Here is an 11,926-nt window from a genome sequence, read left to right on the forward strand (position 1 = left end):
ATTCATTATTTCTTTTAGGCTTTTTATAGGAATCTAGCTCTAAACTCGAAGACACCAAATATTCTGGTAGGTTATCATACCAATAACTTTTTAGTATAAAAAAAATTTAATTTTTTGTTTTCTATTTTGTAGGGACTCCAGCTTCGGTCCCTATTTGATTTTGGTAGTCGTACGTTTACAAAATCTAATAAAAATTATGCTAATACATACGAAAGTTTAAAATTTTTGCACAACTTTGAATTTCGTACTAGCAAATTTGTTATTGACAAATACTGTATATTATATTACTGCATTTTTTTTATCTCTGAATTAATGTTATGGACAGATTCCTTAGTAAGTTTGATCACTTTCGAAAACTTACTTTAAAAAAAAATTTTATTAATTATTATTATTTTTTTTTTTTATTGAAAGACTTTTGCTCTGATTTAACCACTGGCAGAATTCTGGGAAATAACTTTAAAAACTATGAAACCTGAGTAAGTTTTCAAAAATTTTCAAAATCTATTTTAAAAAAAATGTAATTTTTGTAGAATTCACTCGCTAACGTTAAATTTGGGCTTTGAATGCAGACTAGTTTGAACGGAATGTATGTAAGATGTTACATTCTGATGTATAAATATGAAGACTAAAGCTATCTTTTTTTCATTGTTAAACACTTCTATTTTAGGATCATACTATATACCGTAAATTGACTGTTGAAGTTGAATTATTGAAGGCAGATGACCTGACCATAGACATGTAAGATTCGGCCTCTTTTAATCCATTTCAACATTTATTTTTTTAATGAAACATTCGTTAATGTATCTATTTTTTTTGTAGGTTCAGTCCTAGGTTCGGATTCAATGGGAACATTGGATATTAGGAATATGTTTAACATTCTTCTTATTTTCTATCTTATAGGTTCTGGTTGGTTTTGACTTTTGAATTATGTTTCTTTTATTTTTCTATTTAGACATTTTTATCCATTTTATACAAGAAATTATATTAATACTTAATAATGTATAGTTAGTGTTGCAATGTAAATATAGCATTATTTATTTTATTAAATATATATAATTAAAGTATGTTTAGAACGTTGTAAATAAATAATTGTATATTGACTGTATATTCGTAATAGTGAAATGGGTATAGTGAATTCGTTGTTGCAGTAAATTAAAAAAGCATAGTGGCGATACATTTTCTCACTTTTACAATGCGTCGTATGACGTTCAATAACGACGCACAAAACAACGGCTTAATCACGTGATTTTGGCGTAGTACCAACGTTGTTTAAAAATATGATGTTTCTGCAATGTAGTTTTTCTCATGTCCTTTCAATATATTTACGCAAATACTAGTTTTAATTGTCCTCCAAAACGAAAATTTTCTAAGAAATTACTATTCTTAATCAACGGCAAATTGTCAGCTATCCTTTTGATTTTTCTACTTTCGATTCCCACAGTTAGAGCTGATGATGATGATGAATACGCAAATGTTTATTTTTATCTTGCTGATATACTTTGCGCTATATCTAGCATCTGCGTTTGTTCAAAGCTCATTTGTCCAAGGGTAGGAGACAGTAGACGATCTATCAATTAATTTAATAAGTGTAATTTTCGGTGCGCTTGGATCGTTCTTAGGACGTGGTAGAACAATGCGAGCTGGCATACAAGGATAATTCTCTATAGTTTTATGGCTTTTACCGTCAATTTCAATGCTTCCAAGTCACAATGAGGGGTTTGAAAAATTTGAAACGGAAAATGAAATTTTAACATCTTGTATAAATTTCTTAAATATAATTCGTCTTTATTTTTTCTCTGGTGCAGGTCGTGAAATGTTAACGTGCATCGCAATTTTTAAAGTAGTTTCATTTTTGATGAGTATTAGTAAATTTTTACCAGATCAATTATTATTAATTGTATCATTTAGTTTAGAGTGTTGGATTTTATTTCATAGAACAAATGATCCTACCATCCAATTTTTATTAATTTCTTCTTTTGTTTCGGTCTGGGTAATATTTTTTTTAATATGGTTTATACGGTTTCTAAGATTTAGGAGGATGAGGATCTATTCTAGCATTAGACTTTCAGATTATATAGATTATATTAAGAGTATCTTTTCTAGCGTTGAACGTGAATTTTATAGACTTATAGTGATTTTTGTTGTCTTACTCATGTTTGGTTTCTGCTTTGATTTCTTCATATATAATTTCATGATAATTATGACATTTTTATTAATTTATGACTTTCTCGTTATAACAGCAGCACCTATAATGTTCTCTAATATTTTCATTTGTTTTATTCCAATTATGATCTACGTGGGGATTTTAATTTTATTAAGCGGGGTAAAAAATTTTATTAGGTATTCTTTAGTACTTATTTCTTTCTTTACTTCGATTCCTTATTATAAGTATATACCTGCATTATATTTACAATATACTATGTATCTAGTAGTAAAATTTGCTATTGGCTCAATGAATTTTGTTTTCTTATTATGGGATGCATTATTTGTATTATCCCCGTTTCCAGAAAAATTTTAATATCAAAATTTTTTATAAGATATAAAATTAAAAATCACATTTTGCGAGGAATATCTTTTACGTCTAAAAATTCGATCAATTATCAAATGTAAAAGTGTCAAGGTTATTAAAAAAAATTATTTAAAATTAGCTTATAAGACAAAGATAACCTTCCGAATCAAATAAGCAAATGTAAACTTGATTGCTTTTTTTGTCACTTAGACGTGCTGGATATTTTCCATACACATCTTTATTAGGAAATGTTATTATGATCTAGAAAAAAAAAATCATAATAAATTCGTAAATGATTACTAAAATAATTTACAAATGTTGTAAACGAAAAAGTTCTAAAAAATATTTTACAATTTGATCGGTTGGATTATCTGTCAATGTTTATTATAAAATAATTATGAATAATTATGTATAATGTCATAATGTCTTGTTTTAATAATATAATTTCTTAAAAAAATTAAAAAAATAGAAAAATATTTTGCAGGTTTTAAATAAATATTAAAAATCAAAGTTAAAAATGTAAATTAAATACAATCAGCTCTTGAAGTGAATATAAAAATTTTACATTATTTATTTTTAATTTTATACATTAAAATGGATTTTATACTTATTATTATTTTGATAATTTTATATTTAATAATTGGAAAAGTTATTATAAGAAAAAAGATTTATTTAAATTACAAACTAAGAAATTTGTAAAATATTTACTACTCTAGTAGTGTTTAAATAATTCTAATAAGAGAATACATATATTTAATATTTGTAATAAAATATATCAAAAAAATGAATTATTTAAATTGCAAACTAAGAATTCACTTAAAAAACTATAAATTTTTTTTAAAACACAAATATTAGTTAATTTTCATTATTTTTAATAATAAATGTTCGGTTATTCTAATTTCAAGTTATTGACTCACATATAACAGTTTAGAACGCCCTGTCAAGGACTAAGGCAACTTGTTTCTTAAATATGATTTGTTCAAAATGTGATACATCTGATCGTTATTAACCACAAAATTATTTGGATGTTTAACAAGTCTCGCTTTATATATGTTGTATGTGGTTCTGAATACCGGTGGAAATCAGTTGCCCAGCATTACGAAATCCTAGTCCGGCACTATGCTTTAATTCTGGCCAAAATCCCGTATCCACATATGTGGATTCGGAATCCACATAGATTCCGTTTCCACCTACAACACATATATGTATATATATATGTCGAACATTTTATCGGTAAAAATGGCTCATTGTTAGATTCATAAACATTTTTACAAGAAGATCTAGCTTTGGAAAGTCTTCAATTATTTAATATGCATAATAATAGCTAGTATTTAGCAGTTTTTTTTAATATAATCCAAACACACTCATTTTTATAAATTATTATAGTAATAAGTAGTACTGTCTGGTTTTATCATAGTGAGGATCAAATATTTTCTTTTTGTGTACCGATAATATTTGGCAAAAGTTCTACCTATACTATCTCTCTAATGGTATTATGACTAGGGATGGCAATGATTACGGTCATAACCGGTCATGACCGGTTAATAACCGTGACCGATATCGGTCAGTCAAAGGCTCTGACCGACCATTTAACCGACCATTTAACCAACCCTATTTATTTAACACTTTTTTTATGAACTTAATCAATAAAAAAAGTTGTATAATGTTTTTGTTAGTGGATTCATCAAAAAAAAAAAACTTTTTAACATTTTTTCTTAATTAAATTCACCAAAAAAATGGTTAAACAGTTGGTTAAACAATCAGAAAAACGGTCAGCCAAAACGGTTAGTCGGTCAAAGACCCATAACCGGTTATGACTGACCGATAACCGACCGTGACCGACCGTTGCCATCCCTAATTATGACAGTAAGAAAAAACCTTCTTTCCATAAATTCTACTAATAAAAAGGGGAAAAAAAAATACGTAAAATTTTCCCAGGTTGTGCCACGCCACTGTAACCCTAAATATCGAGATAATCATGTGATCGGAAGAATAATTATCCGAAGGATAAATAATATACCGAATGGAACAGGGATAAATATTCAGCCAATGGAAGAATATTTAACCGAAATAATTAGAAAATACATTATTATAGTTGTACAATAGTTAGCTATTTATAGTAATATTTATTTATAGTTCAGTTATTCATAATTATTTATATTATTAGATTAGTTATTATTAGTTTAGTATGAATAGATTATTATTACGTTAATGAAATAATATAATATTAGGAGGACTTTGACAATTTAATCTATGAAATAGACAAATTACGGATAATACCAAATTATGATGGGAACAGTTTGGATAAAATCATGGAAAATGATAAATTGTAATGGAAAATGATAAATTGTAATGGAATTGCAATGGGAAATGTTGAGTTTTAGATGGATAATCGAGAGATAATCAATTTATTAGTGTAACTTGAAAAGATATTTAAGATCGAGGTGTTGGAGTTAATTGAACTTCACCAAGTTTTGACTTGGAATTGGGAATAATATTGGGGATTTAGGAAAATATAATGATAATTAATAATTGTATTAGTTGTTAATATAGAGTTACTAATATGGCTTTATATTAGAAAACGTTTAATAATTAATAAAATTAATATTTAAAATAAAATTAATAAAACAAAATAATGAAGTTATGAAAGCATTAAGGGAAATTATCGCAGTTTGAAATTTGAATAAATTCAAATGATAAAATCTAAACCAAGCAAGGATATATAATTATAAATGTTAGGATTTCGTCTATCGGTATGTGGCAGGTGCCGGTGACACCGCCCATAGGATAAATAACTATTTATTGTATGTTGCTACTGACGTGTTGAGTTCTTATATTATCTTCGCTTGGTTTAAAATAAAAAAAATTAGTTACAAAACAAAATTTCTTACCAAAATTTCAAATAGCGATAATTTCCCCAAATTTAATATTATGAGCGAAATAAATTTAATTAATTTTTTTTTTTATATTAGAATCATTAATTATTAATCGTTGTTCATAGTGAAACTACTATGATAACTCTTTATTAATATTAATTTCATCCTGAGTCAAGACATAAAATCAAGACTGCGGAATTTCCTATCGAAATCCACTTGTATTTATACATTTTAAGAAAAATATTTTTAATATTTACTATCTTTTTCTAATAAAATATTATCATATGACTATCTCGTTACACTAAACTAAACTATAAATATAATTTTATTGGCTAATTATTTACCCATCGGTTAATTATTTATCCTTATTCTATTTTATTGTATTTTTGGTTATTACATTTATCCTCCACTTGAAAAATTTATGTCCCATAAATTAAGAATCAAACTCGGGTCTCAAACATATTATATTATTATATATGGTTCAAATATTTCCCTATCAAAATATTCTTTTAATAATTCTCCATTTACAGGTCTTCTTAAAATCCTCCCATCTAATTCTTTAATTTTGTATGATCCATTTATTATTACTTCGTGTATATAATATGGTCCCTTCCATTTTTCTTCTAGTTTTCCTGTATGTGTTTTATATTTCGCCGTGTCAAAGTATAATACTTTATCTCCTATTTGAAAGTTTTGTTTTCATTTTCCAATTTTGTTATGATATTTCTTTTGTTGTTCTTGTGCTTTTTCAATATTCTTCTTTGCTTCATATCTTTTTATTGGTAATTCTTCTATTATGTGTTCTATTCTTTTAATCATTGTAATTCCTTTAACTTCTTCATCATTTGGTAATATTACTCTTCTTCCATAAGTCAAATAAAATGGTGTCATTTTACTTGATTTTTGTATTTTACTCCTATATGCAAATAATATTGGTGCTATTCTTTGATCCCAATTTTTATCTTCATATTCGCTATTTCTATATATCGTTAATTTTTCTTTTACTAATTTCACTAATGATTCTATTAATGTTTTATTAAATCGTTCTACTAATCCATTTGTTTTAGGGTGATAAGGAGTTGAAAATTTATGTTGAACGTTAAATTTTTCGGTAAGATTTTTAGTTAATTGATTATTAAATTCTGATCCATTATCTGTAAGTATTTTCTTTGGACATCCATGTTGACAAATTATTTCTTCATAAATGAATTTTGATATTTCCTTTGCATTTGCTTCTTTTATTGCTTTTGCTTCTGGCCATTTCGTAAAGAAATCTATTGCTACTACTATGTATTTATTTCCTTCTTCTGTTCTTGGTAATGGTCCTATTACATCTATTCCAATCATATGAAAAGGTTCTTTTACTTCTATTGGATGTAATTCATTTAGTCCTTGTGGATTATTTCTTCTTTGACAATTATCACAACTTTTTACATATTTTTCTATATCTCGTTTCATATTTTTCCACCAATATTTTTCTTTTACTTTTTCATATGTAGCTTGAATCCCAAAATGTGCTGATAATTCATGATCATGCATCATATACATTATTCCTTCTAATTCGAATCTTCTTATTACTCTAAACTTATTTTCGTCTTTAATTTTATATAAAACTCCATTTTCTTGTACATAATTTTCTTCTTTTTCTATATTCTTTAAAATTTTATCATATTCTTTTTCATCCATTTATTAATAAATTTTCTATTTCATTTTCAAATGGTAAAATAAATTTTATTTCTTTATCTTCAAATAATATGCAATGATAATTTATATTTGTATGAATTATGAATACATATATTTCTAATCCTATTCTTTCAACCATTTTTAATTTTATTTATCTCATTATTCATTATTATTTATTATTTTTAATTTTATCCTTCTCATATTAACCTTGACATTGCATCAGCGTTTTTATTTTCTTTTCCTGGTCTATGTATTATTTCAAAATCATATTGTTGTAATTCCATCATCCATCTTCCTCTTCTTCCTTTAGGAACTTTTAATGTACTTATAAATCCTTTTAATGCTGCATGATCTGTTATTACTTTAAATTTTCTTCCAAATAAATATTTATGAAAATATTTTATTCCCCAAAATACTGCTAAACATTCTAATTCTGTTATCAGATACCTCTTTTCTGCATTTACTAAACTTCTACTCGCATAACTAATAACTATTTCTCTATTATTTTCATCTAATTGTTCTAATATAGCTCCTAATCCTTCTCCTGATGCATCTGTTATTAATATAAATTCTTTTTCAAAATTCGGATGTTGTAATATTGGATAATTTATTAATTTTTCTTTTAATTCTTCTAATGCTTTTGTTGTTTATCTGTCCACACAAAAGGAACATTCTTTCTCATTAATTCCATTATTGGTTTTACTATTTTTGAATATCCTTTTACAAATTTTCTATAATATGAACATAATCCATTTATTTCTCTTATTTGTTTGATATTCTTTGGCAGTTTTAAATTTTTAATCTTTTCTATTTTCTTATCATCTGGTTTTAACCCATCTGTTCCTACTATGTGTCCCAAATATTCTACATTCTTTTTCGCCCATTCACATTTCTTTAATTTTAACATCATATTTGCTTTTCTTAATTCTTCTAATACTATTTTTATATGTTGTAAATGTTCATTCCAATTTTTTGAATATATTATAATATCATCTATATATACATTCATAAATTTATCTAAGTATTCTTTAAATATTTTATTCATTGTTCTTTGAAATATTGCCGGTGCATTTTTTAATCCAAACGGCATAACATTAAATTCATATAATCCTTGACTACAAATAAATGCTGTCTTTTCTCTATCTTCTTCTTTCATCTCTATTTGCCAATATCCACTTGCTAAATCAATTGTTGTAAACCATTTTGCTACTCTAAATTTTTCTAATAAGTCATCTATTCTTGGCAAAGGATATGCGTCTGTTATCGTCATTTGATTTATTTTTCTAAAATCTATACAAAATCTTTTATCTCCTGTTTTCTTATTTACTATTACTACTGGTGATGACCATGGACTATATGATTCTTGTATTATTCTCTCTTTTAACATTTTGTCTATTTCTCTTTTTATTATTTCTCTATTTTCTGTACTTTCTCTATATGCTTTTTGATTTATTGGCATTTCATCTTTTAACCTTATATTCCATTTTACTATATTTGTTTTACTTATTTTCTTATCTCCATATATACAAATATCTTCATATTCTTTAACTAAATCTTTTAATTTTTTTTCTTGTAATTTCTCTAAATCTTTATATTTTATTTCGTCTGTCCAATCTTTATGCATCTTTAATGTCTCTCCATTATTATGGCCAAGACCTAATAGTTTTCCTCTATGATATGTCCTTTTTCTTCATTATTTATTAAGTATATTTCTTGTTCACTTATTTTTTCATATTCATTTTCACTATCTTCATCTTCACTATCATCATTATCATTATCATCATCAATATCTTCATCATTATTTTCATATTTTATTGGTATTTCAATATCTTTTCCATTTTCTCTTAATATTAATGTCTTTTCATTATAATCGATTATTCCTTTCTTTTCTCTTAATACATCATTTCCTAATATTAATTCTTTTTCTACTGATTTGATTACGTCCATAATTATTTTCATTTCTGTATTTTCATCTATTTCTATTGTTATTTCTATTTTTCCTTTTGATGCAACTCTTGTTCCGTTAGCCATTACAAATCTAATATCACTTTTTTTTATTATTGGAATATTTAATTCTTTTCTTAATTTATCTGATATTAAACTGACTAATGCTCCTGAATCTATTATTATTGATATTAATTTTCCTTTTATTATAACTTCACTTCTCATTGCTCTAGTTTCACTTTTATTATCTATACTTTTTATTGGTTGGTCCAAGTGTAGTCATACACTATTATATCCATCATAATCTCTAGCTATTTTTCTAAATTTTGGATTTTCATTATAAATTTGCCTATATGTTATATTTGCGTTTTCATTAAACATATCCATTACATATTTTGAAGGGGAACTCTTCCTGACGATCTTTCGGACCAAAATTTTACGAAAGAAAAATTTTATTTTATTTGACAAAACAATTAATAAAACATAACTTAAAATAACAAAAATGGAAGAAGAAACTCTCAAACAATACATGAACGAATACTATAGAGGCTTTACAGGTTTTGAGTTGGAACACTTAGAAGACTTCGCAAAATGTTTAAAAGAATACAAAGAATTTAATCTAGCAGACTACGAGATAGCACATTTGGATAACGACATTTTATTTCCGCCAGGTGATATTAAAATAGGAGTCCGAGATGCCAGAACAACATCCAAGAGCAATATAAGCAAAAAGATTTTAATGGATATCGCAGTCTTCACAATGAAAATGGGCGGCGAAAACGTTAAAAGAATTTTAGAAACAATCCTCTTGGAAAAATCTTGCAAGGACACAGCAACAACAAAAGACGCAACAGGCGAAAATACAACAGAAAAAGAAATAGATAGAGAACTAATTTCAAATTTTGTAAAAGAATATATGTTCTCATTTTATAAAAATTTTTTTGAGTTCGAGAAACAACATGTAGATGACTTTGTAACAGCTATCAAAAATAAAGAGCAAGTCAACTTGGTAAATTATGAAACAGAACATTTAGATGAAGATTTACTCATAAGAAGGGGAAGGACGCCACAAGGAGTTAGAGACAAAGAAAAAAAAATGGGTGTCGATGTAATCAAAGACAATCTAATGGATATAGCGGCCTTTACAATAAAAAAGGGTGCAGCCATTACTACGAAAATTTTGATTTCACTAGGTTACGACCACTTCGAAAATCTTCAAAGAAAAGACGCTGCAGTAGAAGAATTAAGAAAGACAAAGGATGAATTAAATTCCCTATTAGCTAAACACAAAGAAGACAAAGAAAAGATAGACGATTTAGAAAAGGAAAAAAAGATAGCAGATGAATGAATAAGAAGTCTAGAAAATGAGATGATAAAATTAAAAGAATCAGAGAAGAAAAAGATAACGAGTGAGAATACTATATCAAGTAAGCCGGAAAGTAAGACAAAAAGCCACAATCGACGAAGAAAATCAAAAAAAAGAAATCATCTACACAAGAAATCAAAAAGGGGAAGATCACCAAAATTCCGGTTCAAACAACTTCTGATGATGATTATCTGAAAAAACATTTTTCCGAAAGATCACGTGACTTAAAATTTTATGATTTTCCAGCTTATTGGAAGGACAATGAAATTTATGATTCTTTAAAACAAGTAGGATATATAGAAAGATTAGAGTGCAAATGGAATTACAAATATAGGACTGTTCGAGCTAGAATTCGCCTTACAACAGAAATGGAAGAAATTTTCGTCAAAGGTGGATCTAACATAGCGATCAAGAAAAAAGATCAGTACTATTTTTTTAGGATGTTCGACGCAAAAATGAGCACCACAGATATAAAGAAAAGATATGAATGGCAAGCGTATAAAAAATTTATGGATTTACCAGGGAGGTCAGAATATGAAGGAATAAAAGCTGAGAACTTGAAATACGGTGGTCATTTTTCAAAAATTATCAAAATAAACAAAATCAAATATATTTTGATATATTTTAACAACGAAAGTGATTTACTAAGAGCAATTTATAAATCGACAATGGAAGAAGACAACATGGAAAACGGTCTGAAGATTAAAAGTCAAGACGAACTGATCAGCGAAAATGGAACTTACAAAAAACGTTTTGGTATTAACAAATTTAATATCCCACAAAAACCAAAGGACGGATTTGTTGATGTACCTACTGATCTAATCTCAACGATTCCAAGATCTTCAGAAGAACACGAAGAGTTAGATAATTTGAACAACAATTTTAAAGAAAGATTAGAAGAATTAAAAATGACAACAACAGCCACGACACAAAGAAAAGGGAAAAAAAAAGTAACTGAGCTATCGGATGATGATGTTGAAGAAAAGAAAAATGAAAACAAAAAGCGTGTAGTGCGAAAGCAGGGAGAAAGGGAAAATTCTGATATAGAATGAACAAATTATCCCCATAAATTTTAACAATCTTGAAATTTATTTTTAGAAGAACGTTACTGGAATTTGATCAAGTTGCTACTTAACAATAGAGAACTTGTTAAAGTAAAAACGTTGATATTTTCCGCGATAGTATAGTTTTTCTTTCTTAATTTTCAAGACAGAATTTTATTTTGCTTTATTTTTATCGCTTTTAATGTAGTTTAAATCATTTAGTTTTTATTTGAAATTTCTTCACAATTAATTTGATTGAATTTAAAATAGTAAAGCCTCAAAACATATAAAATAGCAAAAACCAAAAAACATCGTAAAATACTAGTACAGTAGCGTATTTGGAAACAATATATTTATAAAATCGAACACAATGTATTAGTTTAGATTTTATATTAATAGTTATAGTCAGATAAATACTCAGTTATAGGGTTTAGAAAGTCTTTGTACTTCTTTGCTCTAGGTGCTTTTGTATTGGTTACCAGATTTTAAATCGATTTTAACTAAT

The 11,926-nt window shown here is 26.6% G+C and overlaps 2 protein-coding genes across 2 annotated transcripts; both read left to right on the forward strand.

Moving 5' to 3' along the window:
• Positions 1 to 9,514: 9,514 nt before the first annotated feature.
• OCT59_016153 (uncharacterized protein) lies at positions 9,515 to 10,360 on the forward strand (the record flags this gene model as incomplete). Its single annotated transcript, XM_025329273.2, has 1 exon — positions 9,515 to 10,360. One exon carries the CDS (start codon positions 9,515 to 9,517, stop codon positions 10,358 to 10,360), a length of 846 nt encoding a protein of 281 aa, XP_025173815.1.
• A 21-nt stretch (positions 10,361 to 10,381) lies between these two features.
• Positions 10,382 to 11,430, forward strand: OCT59_016154 (uncharacterized protein; the record flags this gene model as incomplete). The annotated part of the gene is made up of 2 exons (XM_025330549.2): positions 10,382 to 10,439; positions 10,511 to 11,430. The coding sequence occupies 2 exons, from the start codon at positions 10,382 to 10,384 to the stop codon at positions 11,428 to 11,430; spliced, it is 978 nt and encodes a 325-aa protein (XP_025173816.2).
• Positions 11,431 to 11,926: the final 496 nt, after the last annotated feature.

The sequence above is a fragment of the Rhizophagus irregularis genome, chromosome 24, assembly GCF_026210795.1.
Source record: "Rhizophagus irregularis chromosome 24, complete sequence".
Classification (NCBI taxonomy): Eukaryota; Fungi; Glomeromycota; class Glomeromycetes; order Glomerales; family Glomeraceae; genus Rhizophagus; species Rhizophagus irregularis.